Source organism: Mirounga angustirostris, unplaced genomic scaffold, assembly GCF_029215605.1.
Source record: "Mirounga angustirostris isolate CCGP_5_RB_7025 unplaced genomic scaffold, mMirAng1.0.hap1 SCAF_12, whole genome shotgun sequence".
Taxonomy (NCBI): Eukaryota; Metazoa; Chordata; class Mammalia; order Carnivora; family Phocidae; genus Mirounga; species Mirounga angustirostris.
Window position 1 is genome coordinate 100,740,276 of NW_026991720.1, and position 20,472 is coordinate 100,760,747.

Genomic DNA, 20,472 nt, shown 5'->3' on the forward strand with positions numbered 1-20,472 from the left:
AGTACAAGGAATAAATTAGTTTTCAAAGCGTGGTCCCCGACCATGAGCGGCTGCATCCCTGGGAACGTGGTAGAAATGCAAATTCCCAGCCCAGTCCTAGTGATTCAGAAACCTTGAGGAGAGGCCAAGCAATCTGACTTTCGGATTAAAGGTTAATCTTTGAGAACCCCAGCTGCAGGGCATGCACCGGCTCCGCTAGAGGTACCAGGGTGAGCACACGGTCCTCGAGAGTGAGCCCAGGGTCGTGCTGGCATGATGGAAGGAAGAGAGCTGTAGGAATGGATAGTGGATGCAGCTTAAGAATGATCCTCCACAGCCTGACCACAGGCAGGCTTTGCAGTTTAGCTAGAAGTGCGTCCCAGAGAGGGGCAACTCGTCACCTGGCCCAGCTTGACGGAAATAGGGCATGGCCTCCCTGACTTCCCTGTCCCAACCATGTGGTCCCCAAGAGCCTGCTCACGTCTTCGGGTCCCGAGTGCCTCTACATTAGGGGCAGGGGTATGGGCACAGGCTGACCATCACTCTGCCTAGCTCTCTGCTGGGATTGCAGAAAGAACCGTCTGGGAAAGAACATCAGCTTTTTCTTATCAAAGCCACAGACTCCTGCCAAAGTGTTTCACGAAGTCTATACACATTTGGGCAGTAATAGTTTTGGTTTTTTTGTTTTTTTTAAAGAAAGTGTATATTGGGTAAATAAAATATATTACCAAAATTCAAAAAAAAAAGACGTAGAAAAAATTTTATATACTTTTAAGCTTAAAAATAGAGATCACCACAAATACCAGGAAATAAATTTCACCCCTACGTTCTGAGCACTTAAGAGGCATTTTGGGGAACAACAGATTGAAGAGGTTGGAGGGAAAAAGGATGTTGAGGAGAAATTGGGAGAGAAAGCCCCAGAGATCCGCCTTGTGACCCTCCTCGACTGCTATCAACGTGGTTTTGAGTGGTCAGTCCTCTTTATTACTTGGGATCAGAGAGCGAGAGAGAGAGACTGCAAATGGTGTTTGTTTTTGTCTTATTCAGGCTGCCTTAAAATACCACAGACTGGGGGCTTCCGCAAAGGATGTGTTTCCTCACAGCTCTGGAGGCTGGAAGCCCAAGGTCAAGGTGCCAGTGGGTAGATTTCCTTCTGAGGCATCTTCCCGGCTCATAGGCAGCCATCATTACTCCGTGTGCTTGTATGACCTCCTCTTTGTGGGTGCACAGAATAAGCTCTCTGGGTCTCTTCTTGTAAGGACACTAATCCTGTCCTATCAGTGCCCCCCTTATGACCTCATGTAACCATAATTACAGTCTTAGAGGCCCCATATCCAAATACAGCCGCACTGGGGGTTAGGGATTCACCATGACTTTGAGGAGGACACAGTTCTGTTCATGGCAGTGTTAATGCTGGGTGTCCACTGAGGCCCAGGGGATGTGCCTTGGGTTCTTAGCAGTGATGGTTTAGTCAACTTTCTTAATACACCTGATTCTTCTTTTGACATTCGGAGGGTGTCTAGTTGCCTTGTTTTCTTTCTTTGTAAGATTGGGGGAATTTGATGGTGCAGTCTCAAGGATGCTACTTCAAGAGCGTTGGGATATCTCGGTGTTTGCTGAGAGCAAGGTGGAGTTTAGCCACATACAGACAGGAGAAGCTCTGCTCTGAGCCACCTAAAACATCTCACCACACAGAATCCCCAAACAGAAAAGACCGGAACAAATGAACTCATGTATTTCGCAAACTCATCACACCGCATGCCTGGCGCTGTGCTCACTACCTTACCAGTGTTCATTCATTTAAGTCTCTAACAGGTGGACACTGTCTGTATGCCCTCACCAGTAAGGAAGCTGAGGCACGGGGAGGCAGGTCTGAGAATCAGTGAGTGGCGGTGCCCGGACTCCATCCCAGGCAGCTCCCCTCAGGTGCCTTCACTGAACCGCCCTGCTGATATGGGAAGGATGCCCACACCTCACAGAGCTGGTGTGTGCAGAGCTGCTGATCCGAGGCAGATGCTGCTGCATCCAAGGGCAGGTGCGAGGTGAGGAACGGTCAGGCTCAGGAGGTGATGAGAATGTGTACGAGTAAGTAGGCAACCTCTTCCAGTCCCTGGAAAGTTCTTTCCTGTGGCCCAGTGGCAGAGGGACACACTGAGACGCTGCGGAGGGTGCACACTGACACCCAGTTAGAGACGCTACCGACCGCTGCAGGCTGCGGTCTACACATCCATACAGGAAGCCCGTGGGGACCAGGCGGTGCCTCTGTCCATCCTTGGGTGCTGCCATTATGTTTTGCCTTTCCTCTCTTTCTGGGTAGATTTTTCCAGTGGCATCAAAGACGCTTTGGAAGAACTCGCGTACTCTTGGGAATTTGGTATTTTAAATGCCAGCCAATAGCAGATTCACTGGTGGGGTGAAAAGTGGCAGAAAGGCTAGCCCCCCCTCCCCCCACCTCATTTTGCATGGACATGATCCTAAAAAGCAGCATGTAGTGGAAAAGTAGTAAATCGGGTCGTGTTTTAAATGAGCCTGGGGCAGGGTCACACAAAGTGGCCAACCCTGCAGGAAGCATTGCAAGATGAGCTCATGCTTTTGGATCCAGGTCCTCATGTTTGGACTGGTGCATATCCAGCTTCTCAAGTGCAACCCAACTTCAGTCCTCATCAGGATGCCGCGTCCCTCTGGGAGTCACAGATACGGACAGCCTGAAGTAGAGCAAGACAGCTATCAAAACCTGAGCTCCTCTCACCCCCAAACTTCCTTATTTCCCTGTGGGAACCCCTCTGTCCTGGCTTGGGTTCTTGCCACTGGGAAAGGATGGTGTCCGATTTGCTTGTCTAAGTTGAATTGGTAATAGACTTTGTGTTCTTCATACCATTTAAGCACGTATGATGGCTGGGCAGGGCATCTGGTGTTGGGTTTTGTGAGATCATGCTCTTATATTAGTGTTTTATTTTGTTTCTGTTTTTTTTTTTCTTTTTTGCCTTCTCCTCCCCCGAATTTAATAGTAAATTTGAGGAGATAGCTCCCCAGCACATAAAATTTTCTGCTTGGGAACTTTTCCTTCTTCTCCCCCCCAAACATTTTGTTGAGAAACTGCTTCCATTTCCAACTGTTGAGAATGTCACTGGAAGAAACTCATCCTGCATTAAATGAACTATCGAAAACCAGAATGGATCAGGCGATTTGGGGGGAAATCCACCAGACACACAAGGCAGAGATTTGGGCGGCCCATTATGTATTCGGCCAGAAAATGGGTACAGCACTGTGCTAGCATATTCAATCAGTACTGGCTTCGATGATAGCAGGATGGGTTTATTCTCGGTGATGGAGAAAAATGCACCCTGCTCCAGAGCTGACTGCTCCTTTTCAGAGCATCTAATTCAGTGTTCAAACATGTTACTGATTAGTGGATTCAAAGAACAGAAAGTAACATTAGTAGCTCTTGTGTTCTTTGTGGTTTACATTCTAAGACTGACTCAAATTTTGACAGTTTATCTGTGGGAAAGGAGCGAGCATCAGATGGACCAGGGTCCCAAGCTCGCTCTGCCTTTTCCTGGACACCTCGCCTCTCAGACTGGGTGACGAGGAAGGGGAGCACGTGAGTAGCATCATGGATACACAGGGAGAAGTAACAAATAATAGGACCTCATTTTAGCATCATTGGAAGTCTGTTTTCTGTACTGAGGCTTCTCAGTGGAATGTCATCATGCCGTGGAGTCTTCTTGTTGCGTTGCATTAAGCTTGTGGTTGGAATAAAGATGATTTTTGCCCCGGAGCTGAAGGAATCGGAGTTTACAGTATTTACTGTGTTATTAGCCAGTGTGGCCGTGTCTGCTGGGGCACTTGTGAGCATGCGCACTGCCTCGGCCCCACAAATGCCCCGTCAGAGTCCAGGGACCCAGGAGAAATGCCGAGTTGTTTTGTATCAATCCAAGGGGCGCCTGGGTGGCTCAATCGGTTAAGCATCTGCCTTCGGCTCAGGTCATGATCTCAGGGTCCTGGGATCAAGTCCCACATCAGGCTCCCTGCTTAGCGGGAAGCCTGCTTCTCCCTCCCACTTGTGCTCTCTCTCACTCTCTCTTGCTGTCTCTCTCTCTCTCTCAAATAAATAAAATCTTGTATCAATTTGAGCATTACTGATTAATTTTCAGTTGTAGCAGTTGAATAAGAAGCAGGGCACTTTGGGGACTCACTCTTGCTTGGGGCTTTGCTTGTGGTTCTCCTGTCTGGATCCAGGGTCCCCAGCAGCCCGCAGCCCTCGGGGTGAGTGACAGGTGCCCGGGCTGCATCAGGACAACCCGGGCACCTGTGTGTTCACAGAAGCACTGCGAGTCTGTGATCTGCACCCCCGGACCCCAGACACCTGGAAAGCATAATTATGACCAGAAATAATTGCCATGTCAGTTACTGATTAGGAAATAGGTCACAGGAAAGACCTATGCTTTCATGAGAGGCATATGCTCTATTGCTTGGGGAATTTAGGGAAAGAGAGATCAGCTTTAAATATAAAAACATTCTGCCAGGCAGATATAAAAGAGGCAAAGGAAATTCTTTGGAGTAATCTGAATTGTTAACTCTCCTCCCTTGGTAAATAATTCCCTGTGGTGGGGGACATGATGACAGTTTTTGACATTCAAACAAGGTCATTTTCTTAGGGTTTTTTTTTTTTTTTTTTCTTTTGTCTTTAAAAAGGCATAAATTTTTTTAGCTGTCATCTTCAACTTAAAATGTTCAGTTTGGGAGCAGCTGGGTGGCTTAGTTGGTTGAGTGACCAACTCTTGGTTTCAGCTCGGGTCATGATCTCAGGGTCATGAGATCAAGCCCCAAATTGGGCTCTGCGCTTAACGTGGAGTCTCCTTGGGACTCCCTCTCCCTCTACCCCTCTCTCCTGCGCTTGCTCTCTCTCTCTCTCTCAAATAAATAAAATCTTTTAAAATTTATCAGTTTTTAAGAGACATTTATGAATCACTGAAAATTTAGTCTTTATTAGTATCACTTGTAATTAACCTTGTAGGATTCAAGTCAACATATCCATGGACTTAATACAAATATAACTCTTTTCCCGGCTCTGGTGGTTGCTCTTTCAGGCATGTTGTTTACTAGTGTTGGAAATGTTAGGAAACGCTGTCCAGTCATGAGCCAGGAATTCATGACCACATACACGTGACCAATTTGCTCATTCACCTACTGGTGCGTGGGTTTGACCCTTACTCAGCTTGACTGAAGGGAGAGCACAAAAACATTCCTAATTAATGTGATCTGTTTCCCTTTTTCAGCCATGCAATGATGGACCTACTGGTTGAACTTTGTCTTCAGAACCACCTAAATCCATCCCACCATGCCCTCGAGATCCGGTCTTCGGAAACCGAGCAGCCTTTGAGTTTTAAGCCAAATACTTTAGTTGGGACCCTGAATGTGCACACTGTATTTCTCAAAGAGAAAGTTCCCGAAGAGAAGGTGAAGCCTGCCCCACCCAAGGCACCTGAGGTCAGTAGGACCAGGGCCGGGGTGGGTCGGAGTGGGGGGTGGGCTTTGTTATCTGAGGGCGTATGCAGAGCCCTGTGGCCGAGGTGCGGAGGAAGGGGGCTGGTGGAGCCCCTCTTCTCTGAGCAACACGTGCAGACAGCTATTAAAATTTCTACTTCCCTGCTAGGCAAAGTTAGGCCCTAAACTGAGCTGCTTTTAGAAGATGGAAATTAACCAACTTTAATAATATTCATGGTTGTATCTTTGCTCCTTTGGCTATTATAGAAGAGGAATCAGTCTAGAGCAGAGCTAGCCGTTAGAACTTTCTGCACAGATGGAAACGGTCTATCGTTCTGCACTCCCCAAGGCGGTCACCCCTGGCCACATGAGACTTAATGTTAAGCAGCTGCACTAGCGTGAGAAACTGAGCCTTTAATTGTATTTAGGGTTAATTAACTTAACTTTACATAACCGCAAGTTACTAGCCGATACCTTGTTGAACTAGTTATAGAGATTCTCCTTCCGTTCTGGAGGTCCTCCTGTCCAAGGAAGCCATGGGGAAATGGGGGAGAGGAAAAACAGGAGTTTTCCCTTTTGAGAAACTGATGTCGGAAATGTTTACTCGTTGCGCTTGGAGCATATCTTATACATAGATGTATTTCAGGCTTTTGATTACTGATTAAAGTGGACTCCAGCTGCTTATGGTACGTCTTCATAAACCTTTGCTGCGGATCTTTTAGCCCCATTTAAAAGCTTTTAGATTCTTGGGAATATTTACTAGATTTTTCTGCTTCTAAAAATGGCGATTTGGCCAACAGTTCATCTTCTATCAATTTTTAGGTTTGGGGGGCTTAATAAATTTTATTTGGTGTCATCTCTACTCTGGAAAGGGGCATGGATCCACCTCAGTCAGATTTTATTCAACCCGCATTTGCTGTGGCCCCCTCTCCAGCATTCTCAGACAATGTTGTGCCAGTAAAGGCCAGGAAAACGTTGACTGCATGAAACTGGCATATTGCTTTTTTTTTTTTTTGGATGGCCAGTTTATCAGTAGACATTTAGAATCAGGTTTAGTCACACTGCTTATTTTGTTTTCTGATTATGATCTCCATCATCATGTGTCCATTATATGTATATGTTTGTTGTATGTCAGTTATATTTCTGTAGCTTAAATACAGGTGTGTAGTGTATATATGTATAAAATATGCATATACACAGACATATACACACGCTATATATATTTACATAGATAGTAATATATTTATGTGGGTCTTTTAGCTATTTAACTGAAACTTTGATACCTTGGGTTTTTTAGGGTTTTTCTTTAAATTGAATTGTTCATGCCACTTTCAAACTCTTTTCCTTCACCACATTTGTGTAAGTGCTTTGTGTCAGGTCTGTTTGGGATCCTTGAAAGGCAGCGTAGGTGTTAGATGATAAATCCAGACCCCTGACGATGTCCATTCTCCTGTGTTGTTAGCAGTCTGTTCCTTAGTGAGGGATTGTAAGGGAAGTTAATTATTCCAGGTGTTTATCGTTCACTTTTCAGTATGGCAATTTCCCCCCATGACCCCCTGAGTTTTGGACAAAGGGCTCGGGCTGCACAAAGTCTTGCCGTAGTCAGTTCCTGCACACAAGCAGCAGGTGAAGCCCACACTTACAGAATTCTTTCATCGGGGGTGTTCTTCCAGAAATCTGTGCGCTTGGTAGTGAATTACCTGCGAACCCAGAAGGCCGTCGTGCGTGTGAGCCCCGAGGTGCCACTCCAGAACATTCTCCCAGTCATCTGTGCAAAGTGTGAAGTCAGCCCAGAGCACGTGGTGCTCCTCAGGGACAACATTGCCGGGGAGGAGGTGGAACTTTCCAAGTCCCTCAACGAGCTGGGGATAAAGGAGCTCTACGCGTGGGACAACAAACGAGGTGAGGCCACCTTGCGTCTTTGACACCTGCCCTGTAAGAGCACAGGCAGGAAGCAGATGTCCACCGCCTATGAGCGCTCGAGGTTCCCGGTAGAGACAGGTACCCGAATTTTCAGGCAACCCAAAGCACAGTTGAAGTGGGCAGAAAATAAATTTGGTTTGTTCCCATTGCTGTAATTGTGCCTCTTTCCCCCCCAATCCTGAGCATGTCCTGAGCGTCACCCTACCTCCTGTGAGCTTCGGCGAGGTAAGTAAAGAAGTAGCTCTCTAACACGTGAACCATCTTCTCTTGGATTTCATATTCAGTTGCTGGTAACTGCCCCCAAGTCTCAAACATTGCTCATCGTCAAAACCAGTGGCAAAGGGGCGGCTGGGTGGCTCAGTCAGTTAAGCGTCTGCCTTCAGCTCAGGTAGTGATCTTGGGGTCCTGGGATCGAGTCCCACGTCGGGCTCCCTGCTCGACGGGGAGTCTGCTTCTCCCTCTGCTCCTCCCCCTGCTCATGCTCTCTCTCTCTCTCAAATAAAGAAATAAAATCTTTATTAAAAAAAAAAGCAACACACACACACAAACAGTGGCAAAATACATTTAGCTCTTTTTCTAAAACTGCCTGCATTAGAGTTCATGAAATCAGTCCCTGAACACAGCTCACGATGCTGCCTTGGTCTTCCTCACCATCGATGCCAGAGACAACTTACTCCTCGTGTGAATTTGGTACTTGACCTGAGGGCTCAGAGCCGGTGGGGAGAGTGGCTGCTCAAGAGGTCGGTGTTGGCATGGAGACCAATGTGTGTGGGAACAGAGTTCCCCGATGGACACAAAGGGCGGACTGTTTGGAAAGAGCTATCAGACCAAAATAAATAAATGAATGACTGAATGAAAAAAATAAATGAGTATTCCTTGACCTTAGCATTATTAAAATGAACTTCATAAAAGTGCCTTATTTTCATGAGGCTCGTTTGATATCTGTGGCCTTTCATTTATTCCACAAATACTGAGTAAGTTGGGTTGTTGAAATACGTTCCATTTTTTCATGTTTTTCTACTGTTTGTTTCAAATTCTTCCAAGAAAATCTGCTTTTCTTATTACCAGGTTTTTTTAAAAAGATTTTATTTATTTATTTCAGAGAGGGAGAGTGTGTGAGCATGAGCAGGGCGAGGGGGACAGCAGAGGGAGAGGGAGAAGCAGGCTCCCTACTGAGCACGCAGACACTTAACCGACTGAGCCATCCAGGTGCCCCTCTTATTACCAGTTTTATTGCAAAATCAGTGATCATAGTGGAACCTCCTCTCCTCCCCCCAATCTTGGAAGGGTCTGGACCCCTGGTCTCATTTGACATTCAAGAAAGGGTTTTAGCTCAATCGCGTGTAAGATGCACAGACTATCTAGTCCTTCAAAAGAAGTGCTCTGACATTTGAGAGCAATGCGTCTTGTGCTTTATGCAGCATCTTTTTAAAACTCAGACAAGATTATTCCCAGCATCTGCTACACGGGCGGGTATGTCTGTCTGGTTCTATCAGCCCTATATAAATTTGGTTTCTGTGCCTCTGTGGAAACACAGCCTTCATTTGGCGAAAGAAGAAAGAAAGAGAGAGAGAGAGAGGAAGGAAGGAAGGAAGGAAGGAAGGAAGGAAGGAAGGAAGGAAGGAAGGAAGGGAAGAAAAAGAAAAAGAAAGAAAAAAGAGAGGGAGGGAGGAAGGAAGGAACAAAGGAAGGAAGGAAGAAAGACTGTCCTACTCAAGTATGTGAAAGAAAAAAGGCTTACACAAACAACCCTTTCAATTCTTGGATATATCTTGAAAAGTAGATGTGGAACATTTTATCTGGGAAGAGTCCTATAAAACTTGCCGCCCCATGCAGGAGTGGATCCCAACAAGCTCACGATCGTCCAGAGCACAGAGCTGAGGAGACCTCCATAGGTCTAGGGCTCCCTCTTTCCATCCCCAGGCAGGGCAGGACACAGGTGCAGCCAGCCTGGCTGTCAGATTTGGAAGCACCCGAGCACTGAGTGCCCTTCACTGCCTTGGGCGTCCTCCGAGGGACCCTTCCCTCTGGGGAAAGGGGACCCTTCCCAGCATCCTCCCTGGAAAATAAAGGTGCAACAGCCAGCAGGGCGGGTGACCGGCTCCAGCCCAGTGGCCAACATCCCTTTCCTCCGGGCCATACTGGGCCATGTGCCACGCCGGCTGTGAAGCCTTTGACTATCATCCCTGCCAAATGCCCTTATCCCTACGGGCAGTCAAGTATTTGAGAAGAAAGGAGAACATTCCGGAAGACGCCTGTAGGGAGCCCTCTCCTTTTGGCCCCTCTTGCATTACAGCCCCTCCCCAGCAAGCAGCTGTTCCAAGGGACGAGGGCCATGGCCGGGGGAGATGTGTCGCTAGGCAGAGACCCGGCTCCTCTGGAATGCCTGGTGGTGGCAGCTTGAAACAGAAGGCTTTGCTGCCACCTCCTTCCACAGGACAGCTTAGCAGCCAGGCAGCTACGGGCTCTAGGAGATCCAGGGCCAGGAATGGAGCCTGCTCGGCCCTTGGCCTCTCCTGCAGGGGCCCAGACAACCCCCTTCTGAGGCTCACAGAGGGGCCGCTGCAGCTTGGGAGCTTGACCTCACTCTCTCATTGCCTGCTTCTTCCAGTTCTTCTGACCAAAACTCAGTCGGAGCCTTCCCTGAGCTGTCAAGGTACAGTGAGCCGGTTCCGGCCCGGCTGGGCTTTGCATGGCTCTGGACCAGGACGATGCATGGAAGTGGCGTTTGCGTGCAGGGCCTGAAGGAATGCAGGCATGCCTTGCAGCCCTTCTAGGGACATCTCGTCCGCTGACATATGGCTTTGGTTTGGTTTCTTGACTCCCTGGCTGCTTGAGAGAAGAATGTCCCTCGTGTGGGGATTTGCCGTGCGGTTCCAGTTGCTGAGTAAATGAAGGAGGCTGGGGTAGAACATGGGTCCTTTAGGAACATGGAATTTCAGGGCGGAGTGGAAGTGGCACATGCGGAAGACACACCGTTTTCCTTTCTACCTGTGCCCACCTGCCCTCGAGGTCCATTCTGTCTGCTGCAGACTTTGGGGCAGTATAGACTGAAATGTAATCTTTTCTGTCATAGACAAGTGTACGGACGATCAGTCCAGCTTCTGAATTTACTCTGACACTTACTTATCCTACACTTTACATATATACACAGATATATATATATATATATATTTACACATACATGCACACATACGTGTGGATATATATATTCAGACATACCATATATCGGAATTTATGTGAACTTGTTGGACTACACGTGTACACACATCGTCTCCACAAAGTTCATTAATGAGTATTTATCTCATTAATGAGTATAAAGATAGTAACGAAACAGAAGTGGACATCAGTCTGGAACCACAGGCCATGCGTGTTGCGTCTGACCATAGCCCTCGTCGGTTATGGACCCCATCGCACCGTATAGATGGATATTGCAAACAGAAGGGTTCTCTTTTAAGAAGCACCATGAGTGGTAGTTGTTTTGAGCAGGGAAATCATGCATGTGAAGCCTTCTTCAGTTTGGATTGGTTCGATTTGGGGATTGTGGGCAGACGGAGAGCAGCAGAGACAGATGGTCGAGACCCCGTGTGCCCAGGCTCCTGCTGGGGACCTGAACTCAGCAACTTGCCTATGTGAAGGATGTCCATGCAGGCGTGGGTCTCCTCTGGTCGTTACTTGCTCGTGACCATGCTCTGGCCACTGAACGGCTCTGACCTTCCATTTTCTCCTCTGGAAAAGCGAACGGTTTGGATTCGCTGGTATTCGGGACCCCCGCAGCCCCTTTCCTCCCCCTGCACTGTTCAGCTCATCTTTATTGTTCTCCAGATCACATCCATTCTTCAAAGAGCATGTGCTTTTTTAGAGATGGAGCATGTCGTCCCCTACACTTTGATTGCCATTTAACTTCTAGTACACGAGAGAAAGCTGAAAGAAAATCGGGTTCGCGCTCAAATTGCCGTGTGTTTGGAACCACGGGTTCTGGGCCTGATGCTTGTGTCCTCCCAGCCTGGCTGTGTCTCCATGAAGAGCTACCGCCCTGATGTGTGGCAGGCACCTGCTGCCCCTTTGCCTGATGGGAACACCAAGGAACATCAAGTGCTCTTGCTCTGCCCTCCGCTGACCCTTCTGCGTGTCTGCCGGGTCCCAGAGGCCTCACGGAAGGCCCACATCAGTACAGAATCGCCAGTCCCTTGCCCCTATACCTCAGGCCGTCTGCTTGGGGCCCTTGCTGCCTCCAGAGAGCCGACACCAGCAGCCACACAAGAGAACACCTCTTGGGTCACTGCAGGCAGGCCCCAGCACCAGGGCTGTCCCTGGGCATCCAGACCAGCCTCTGTCCCTGTTCGGGGAGAGCAAAAAAGAGGCTCGATTCTGTGACAGTTTTCTGATCAGTCTGTCATTTCTGTGGTTGGTATCATTGCCTATGTGCCCATAACACTTCCTCTCTCCCCTTCACCCGCGGGCACTATGATACCACGCATTTTACTACATCTGTGTTGACCTATCCCTCAATTCTAGAAACATGATCAGTTATGAATACATATATTAAGCCATGCTGTTGGTTACCTATACGTAGTTTTACTCTGTAGCGTAGTTTCTATTCCTTTCCATAGCTCTGGGCTTCTCGTGGAGGGTTGCAGTGTGATCAGCCGTGAGATCCACGTGCATACGTGTACGTGCGTGGACACGTGCCCCGTGATTGGAGCTGCTCCACTTGCTGGGTTGGATGTCGTGTGATGTGCAGGGCACCAGTGGCTCAGCTGGGACCGCTGCATGTAACCAGGAGCCTTGGCCGTACTAAAACCTAAGCCTTCGCCACTTACACAGTGATTTACGGAATAAAGGTGTTTAGGTTTCACTTTGTTGGGTAGACGGTTTTCGTGTTAATGCATTTATTATTAACATCCTGACTTTCGTGTGTGTTCTCTAACTGGAGTATGAAATTCTAGGCCAGCGGATAAGGAAGTTAACTGATGTGTATACCCATTTTGGGTTGCTATTTTCACAGCTGGCTTGTACAATCCCAGTCCAGATTTTCCACCTGTGCATTGACCATCTGGCTCTCTAGCGGTTGGCAGTGGGCTGCGGAAATTCATTTTTCTATCCTTCAGGAACACCTAAATGTCTCCCCTCTGCCATCTCTGTGTGCTTGGAAGAGAAGAACCGTTCATGAAAAAAGCCTGGAGTGGCCTCTGGAGTGTCAGCAAGCCAGTGAATTATGGCAATCAGAGATGGTGGGGCACCATGTGCCCCAGGCGGTTACCTGAGTTTACCCAGGTGGTATCGAAATAATCCCATTAATCACAAGAATCGCATCCAATCACATCTCATTTCCCCACCTTCCGGAGGCTGAGGTGGGAGGATTCACCCCTCTGTGGATGAGGACCATGAATGCAAAGAAACACCGTGCTCAGGGTCCGGGCTTAGATCCGGGTCGGTCAGACCGCAACGCTGGTGCTTGCCCCCGGGGCCAGTGGCAGTTCATGGTTCAGAGGAGGGAGGACGGTGAGCCCCAGGAGTGAAGGCTAAGATCACCATGTGGCTCAGGAGCCTGAACTACCCCAGGTGTCTGTTGCCCTTGGCAGTTCCCCATCTGGAACACGACGGGGCTCGTTCCAGCTCTAAATTTCTGATGAGGAAAACACCAAGAAAGAAGAGCGAAGACTTGGAGCTCAAAAATAACAAAACAATAGAAAAAAGAAAAATGGGCCCCCTAGACAATGTAATCAAGAAGGAAAACATTCTGGTTGAGGTCGAGGAATGCAAATCTGGAAACGTGAATCCTAGATTCTTGTGATTGGATGCAAGTCTTGTGATTCATGGGATTATTTCGATACCACCTGGGTAAACGATCGCTGCTATCCCATAGTCTGGACATGAGTGAGGCTCTTCAAGCCAGAAAGTTGTCGATTTATCTTGTTTATTGTTTTCGCCTCACTCGCAATTCTTAAAGCAGACATTTCACACAGATGTCCCGGCCCTTAGGGCTGTGCTGTCGGCCCGGGGGTCGTGAGCCACGTGTGGCTCGTGGGCACCAGGAGTGTGGCCAGTCCAAACCAAGTCGTCCTGTGTGACCTGCACACTGCGTTCTGAAGACTCGGTACCAAAATGAACTTAAAACTTCTCATTCATCAGGGCGCCTGGGTGGCTCAGTTGGCTAAGCAACTGCCTTCAGCTTAGGTCATGATCCTGGAGTCCCGGGATCGAGTCCCGCATCGGGCTCCCTGCTCGGCGGGGAGTCTGCTTCTCCCTCTGACCCTCCCCCCTCTCATGTGCTCTCTGTCTCTCTCATTCTCTCTGTCTCAAATAAATAAATAAAATCTTAAAAAAAAAAACAAAACTTCTCATTCATCATTTTTCCAGTGACTGTGTGAAGGAATGGTAACATTTTAGATATGTTGGATTACACAGAACGCATTACTAAAGTTGCACCTGCTAGAGAATGTAAAATTGCATGTGTGGCTCAATTTTTCTAGTGGATGGTCCTGCCCAAGAACTTTTTGATTTATTTGTTTTTCTCATTCACATACAGGGTTCAGTCCCACTCAGAGAAAAATGCCACCGAAATCACTGAAGATCATAAGAACCTCAGTGATTTCATAAATGGGACTGGAGGTTTTGAGGTGGCTTGAAACGCTTTGAAAGACATAGTTGGTGGTTTCACTGTCTTGTAAAAACTGGAAGTTTAAGAGTGGAGGATTCGTTTGTTGAGATTTTTAAAGAGTGCCGTTAAATCTCGTTTCATATGCTGATAATAACAGGCCTTTTTTTTTTTTTTCCTCCCCCAGAAACCTTTAGAAAATCATCGCTTGCCAATGATGAGACAGATAAAGAGAAGAAAAAATTTCTGGGATTTTTCAAAGTTAATAAAAGAAGCAGTAGTAAGGTAATGGATTAAATACACGTTGGATTCTGCATTATGGAAAAATAGTTGCTTGGGATGCTTGTACTCACCCTATCTTGGAATCTTTCTAAATATTTTTAGGAGTGTTCATTCCTTCGGCTGAAAGGGAGCTTATCCATACGCACCAAAGTGGCTGGCATATTTCCACACTTGATTCCTAAAGCTGGGGGGTAGTGTATTTACCAGCACGGCACGAAGCCATGAGCGCGGCTCTGCCGGCGCATGTGCAGTACCCGGTATGAAGCTGCGGCTCAGGAAACACCCTCTGGATTGATGAATGAATGAGTGAGCGCATATTTATAGAGAACAATCCCTATTCCTACAAATGAAATGCATTTAGTACCTGTTTAACGTAGGAAGCCTCGCAGAGCTGCTCTTGGGCCTCTTTGTGGAGCTGGGTGTCCGTTGTTGAACGGGTCCTTTGCTAGTAAATTTTAGATGGCCTTTGGTCTTCCCAGTATGGTTTGGAATATACTGCGTGATAAGTTAATTATATTCATCTTGTTGCTCTTTACTGAATCTTGAAGTCATATTTTGGATGCCTTGTTGTAGAGTGAGGCCATAGTACACAGAATAAGACTGAAGATTTTTACAGTCACTTCTGAAATTCCCAAAACCATAAATGCCCTCTCACTACCAAGAAATGAAACTGCTCGTTGTCCCTATTATATTTGTCTAAATGGTGTATTTTGCTAGTATCTGGTAGGTTCTCCTTACTCATAAGTGGGACTGAAAAAGACAAAACCGTTCCAGCCAGTGCTAGGCTCTGATACCGTCAGGTCGGCTTGGAAGTGTCCACCTGTATACAGGTGAAAGCAGGGTGGGAGGGCAGCCTGGTGTTGGCTGGAAGGTCCCCCTGCACACCGGGCTGCGCATCTCATTTCCCCACCTTCCAGAGGCTGAGGTGGGAGGATTCACCCCTCTGCGGATGAGGACCGTGAATGCAAAGAAACACCGTGCTCAGGGTCCGGGCTTAGATCTGGGTCGGTCAGACCGCAACGCTGGTGCTTGCCCCCGGGGCCAGTGGCAGTTCGTGGTTCAGAGGAGGGAGGACGGTGAGCCCCAGGAGTGAAGGCTAAGATCACCATGTGGCTCAGGAGCCTGAACTACCCCAGGTGTCTGTTGCCCTTGGCAGTTCCCCACACACAGCGCAGCTCATTTCTCTTCCCATGTCCTGATGCTTTGATTTTGATTTTGTGAATCTCTTTTTTTGTTACTGGTTATTATGTTTCCACATGCCCTTTGAAAATCTGTGCTCTACGCGTTTCTCTTTAGATCCTTTGCACTTTCCTTCTCCCCATCTTGCATTCCCTCCCAGCTCCTCCTCTCTCCCCTCCCCCCTCCTCCTTTCTCTCCTCTCCCCTACCACTCCCATTCCCCTTTTTCTCCCTTCTTCCCCTCCCCATACCCCTCCCCTCCTTTCCCTTCTCTCTGGTCAGGTTTACTTGAAATTACAGATTCTGACTTTTGCATCTGAATTTCCCTTTGCTCTATCACCGTTGAGTTTCTTGGTTCCTGAAATTTGGGAGGTTAAGTTTGCCAGGACTGCACTCCCTGCAATCCTCCTTCATCCTGAAGGCACCAATTCAGAGTAAAACCTACCATTTCCTCACACTGAGATCTCAAGAGTCCTCTTGTGTCTTCTTCTTTGAGAGATGAAACTGCAGGCAAAGCCAGTAAAAAAAAAAAAAAATCGAGAAATGCTTTTGTTTTAAGTAAAATAAGATTGCCTAAGGTGTGGGAGATTAGAGACTGCCCAGTTTCTGAGGGTTCGTCAGGGACACCACCCCAGGAGGACCCTGGAAAAATGCCACAGGCTTCAGGGACTCCTGTCTTGCCATCTTGGCTCCCTCTTGGCCGGCTGGGATTATTTTTCCTTTCTAATGTACCTCCTCTCTTCCTCTCACTTACTTTATGTTACTCTAGACTTCTTTTATGTTGTCGTATCCTTACTGGATTATTTGTTGTTTTTGGCATCAACTTCTTCATTCCTTGTTTTCTTCGCTTCACGGTTTGAGACACTGTGCTAAATGCAACTTCATTTCATCTTCCAGAAGCCTGGTGAGAGGTACTACCCACCTTATTTCACAGGTGCAGGAAAGAAGGCTGCGTCCCCCTGAGCTGACCCTCGGGCCAGTGGCTGTCCAAGTTCAAACCAGCCTGTCTTTCCGGAGCCCTGGCTCTTCCTCGCCCATTCATGCTGTAATGCTTGACACATCCAGGACTCCACTTTCCTGCACTAATACTAAGAGGGTTTGGAGGAAATCATTATTTACATGGTTTCTAAAATCATATGCCAGATAGTCCACAAATGTCTCAAGAGGACAGAACGCTAAGGATGGAGAAATATCAAGGCGATTAAAGCTAAAGGAGGTTTTTACAATATCTCCTTAAAGCCAAAAATGTATATGTGTGTGTGTGTGTGTGTATAAGATCTCAACAGAGGATATATTTCAGGGATATCATTTTGGATGAAGTAGATGAGGGCGTGCATCTTTCCTTGTTCTAAAACTTTGTTATTTTACTGTTTTTAAAACATGATAATTTTGTACAATTTTGACATTATTTATTCCCCTAACCCAGAGGTTCTGAAAAAGTACCTAAGAATCACCCTAAGACCTAGGCTAATAATGGGATCCTGGGGTCATCTGCCCAAAGATTCTCATGTTGGGGGGTCAGGTTGGCAGCCCGGTTGTGCCCAGTGATTCTATCTGTAGCTGGCGGCCAGCACGCCGTCATGCAAAATGTCCTCTTGAAGAATGAAGTAAGATGTCATTACTGTTATCTTTTATGGACAGACAGTGAGATGTTTGGTGATTTATTTCTGTATATACTCAATGAGCAACACAGTGGTAAACCAACCAAATTTAAAACTCAGAAATCCCCCCAAAACTAGTCAATGAATTGGCTTTCTGAGCAAATTCCATCAGCTCAGACTCATGAAACTACTGTTTTCCTATTATATATCTTCTAAGCTGAAGATATGCTTTTGGGAAAAAGCAAAAAGAAAACCCCTCCCTTGAGTTACAGATTTCAAAACTGGTTTTCAGATCAGTGAGCACTTTGGTTCGGGGCTTTGGGGTTCCTGCGCTGAGGGGCGTAGCCGTGGATTACAACCACCCAGTGCAGAGCCTGCCTTGAAGACCATGCTGGTTTTGTGCTGTAATAATCGTGGAGGATGACTTTTTGGTCTTACTTTGACCTGGAGATAACGTGCGGTGTGTCTGTGTTCCAGGCCGAGCAGATTGGGCGGTCCGGGTTGGACAGCGATGAGGACACCTCACAGTCTGCTTTGGAAAAGGGCTCGAATGTGAGTACCAATCCCACAGGTGCTTCTTGCTAACCAGGCGGGCTTCTCACTGCTTCATAGGACCTTCTAGAAAATAGGACTGTAGATTAGTTTAGTCGTTTGGTTTTTGTATGTTCAGTCTAACAGATGCACGAAGCTGTGTATGGCTTCCCGTTTACCTGCCCATGCTACAATTAGAAGCTGTGGGGTCTTTTAGTTCCTACTTCTCTGTACTGTCAACATGATCAGGAGGATTCAAGAATTAGATTAACTGAATATACACCCTCTGGAATCGCTTCCATACATTCAGGAGCAGCTTGGGGGCCACATGGCCTTCTTTCCCATCCTGAAATCTACCAGTTCCTAAACTGTGAGACTACACTTCAAAAGGATTTTATTTTATTTTTATTTTTTTAAGAGAGAGAGAGAGAGAGGGTCTGTGAGCAGTAGGGGAGGGCCAGAGGGAGAGGGAGAGAGAATCTTAAGCAATCTCCACACCCAGTGCAGAGCCCAGCGTGGGGCTCGATCTCATGACCCTGAGATCATGACATGAGCCAAAATCAAGAGTCTGATGCTTAACCGACTGAGCCACCCAGGTGCCCCTTTAGTTGTATAATCTTAAGCAAGTCTTTACCTGCCATGACCACATCAACAATGTCATTTGCTTTGCTATAAAACAGACTTAAATCAACTAAGAATAGTTTGAAATGTCCATTGACGCATTAATCTGCAATCATAGTCTCGATTTTGGCCACAACTTATTGGAAAATGTCTTCTAATACTTCATGTACTCTGTAAGCTACGTTTGTGTTCTAGTGGGAAATCTATTTACTTACACTAGAGGGCTTGGCTGCTCACACTCTTTCTTACTGCAAATGTGCTAGGTATTTTAAATTTTTCTACAGCAAAGAATGGAAGCATAAATTTTGTAGTGGGCGTTGCTCATTTGTGTGATTTTTTTTCTCAGTGCAACATAAGGAAATATATTCATGACATAGATAAATAGATAGAGCCTAGGCAAAAACTCCATAGGAAATATCCAAAGCATTTATAAGGAAAATAATAGAATACCACAAAGACACACAAAAATAGAATTGTACACATGGAGGACACACCATGTTCTTAGATGTGAAGATTCAACATTATTATGTTGATTGGGTTTTGTGGTGGAGCTAAATAAATTAGTTATAAAGTTTACTTGGAAAAACAAGCAAGCAATAACTAGCCAGGAAAACTCTGAAAGACAAGGGTAATGGATAAGCCTGGGTAGTTTTGAAATAACTTCTAACACCTCTGTAATTCAGACTGTGTTATACTGACCACAAAGAGCTCAATGGAACCAAATAGAAACCCCAGAGGCAACTGAAGACAGAAATTGAAATACAATATAGGCAACACATCAAATCGGTGGAGGGAAATAAACGCATTGATCATTGAAGAGCCCAACAGCAAGAGATAAAATCGTATGCATTTTCACTGTAAACACTAGGATAAAAAATATATAGAAATGTAAATGTAAAATTGAAACCATGTAAGAATTAGCACAAAACAGGAGTGAATTCATCTGTAAATTGAGAGGAGGGAATATTTTCTGAAAACCCTGGTGAATTTGACTTCAGGGGAAAAAAATTTTTTTTGAATGACAAATGAGAGAGGGAGAGAGAATATTATCAGCAAAGTAAAAATCCAAATGACAGATGTGGGGGGGTTGTTGAAATAGAAAAGCAATGACAACCTTATGTACGTGAGATCACAGGGTGTTTGTCTTTCTCTGTCTGACTTACTGCATTTAGTGTGATTCCCTCTAGCTCCATCCACATCATTGCAAATGGCAGGATTTCATTCTTTTTGATGGCTGAGTAATATTCCATTGTGTATATATAGCACATGTTTTCTGTCTGTTCAATTCTATATGGAATCTAAAAAACAAAGCAAACAAAAGACCAACAGAAACAGACTCAGATACAGGGAGCAAACTGGTGGTTGTCAGAGGGGACGGGGTGGGGGGATGGGGGAAGGGGTGAAGGGGGATTGAGACGTACAAGCTTCCAGTCATAGGGAGGAAGAGTGCAGCATAGGAAATGCAGCCGATGATATTGTAATAACACTCTATATAATGTGACACAGTACTCATCGTGGTGACCGTTGAATACAGATTTGTCTACTCTGCTTCAATTAAAAAAAAAAAAAGAATGATGACGTCTGACCAAGATAGATAGAAATTTCACACACACACAAAAAAGGAAGTGGTGCATAAATAAATGGAAAAGTGCTCAAACTCGCTCATAATGAGAACTAGAAATTAAGCCTCCAGTGAACTACCACTTGTCACTCATTCCGTGGTCTGTCCGTTTGTGCAATGCAAAGCTGAAGAGCGTTAAATGGAGAGTTTTCCAGGATATTTATTTATTTTTTTTTTAAATGAAGGGTGACTTTTCCTGAAAACCAGAGTTAATAAGTGAAGCTGCAATGTGGCAGATTCATTCTTGGCCTCCAAAGCAGACTTTACTGGGCTTGAAGCCAAAGGGCAGGACAGCACTTAATAAAATAATGGCGGCAGATAGTGATGGTGACCACCGCGTGCCGGCCCATGACGGGCCATGCTGAGTTCTGTGATCTTTCATCCTCCTTATGAAGACGCAGAAACCGCCAGCTTCCAGAGGCTGAGTGGTTGACCAAATCTGGACAGGTGCTTATGTTTGCTTAAGTATTTTATGTTCATGCTCAATTTCTTTTTTAAAAAAATTTTATTTATTTATTTGAGAGAGAGAGAAAGCACGCACATGATTGGGGGGTAGAGGCAGAGGGAGAAGCAGACTCCACGCCGAGCAGGGAGCCCGATGTGGGGCTGGATCCCAGGACCCTGGGATCACGAGCTGAGCCAAAGGCT

The 20,472-nt window shown here is 46.4% G+C and overlaps 1 protein-coding gene across 2 annotated transcripts in view; it reads left to right on the forward strand.

The window, feature by feature from the left end:
• The window catches only part of COBL (cordon-bleu WH2 repeat protein), a 279,617-nt gene that overhangs the window by 111,733 nt on the left and 147,412 nt on the right, over positions 1-20,472 (forward strand). For both annotated transcript variants that reach the window (XM_064575461.1, XM_064575462.1), the window contains exons 3-6: positions 5,259-5,469; positions 7,140-7,368; positions 14,178-14,275; positions 17,529-17,603. In XM_064575461.1, the coding sequence (XP_064431531.1) occupies positions 5,259-5,469; positions 7,140-7,368; positions 14,178-14,275; positions 17,529-17,603 (613 nt within the window). The remainder of the gene's footprint in view (positions 1-5,258; positions 5,470-7,139; positions 7,369-14,177; positions 14,276-17,528; positions 17,604-20,472) is intronic.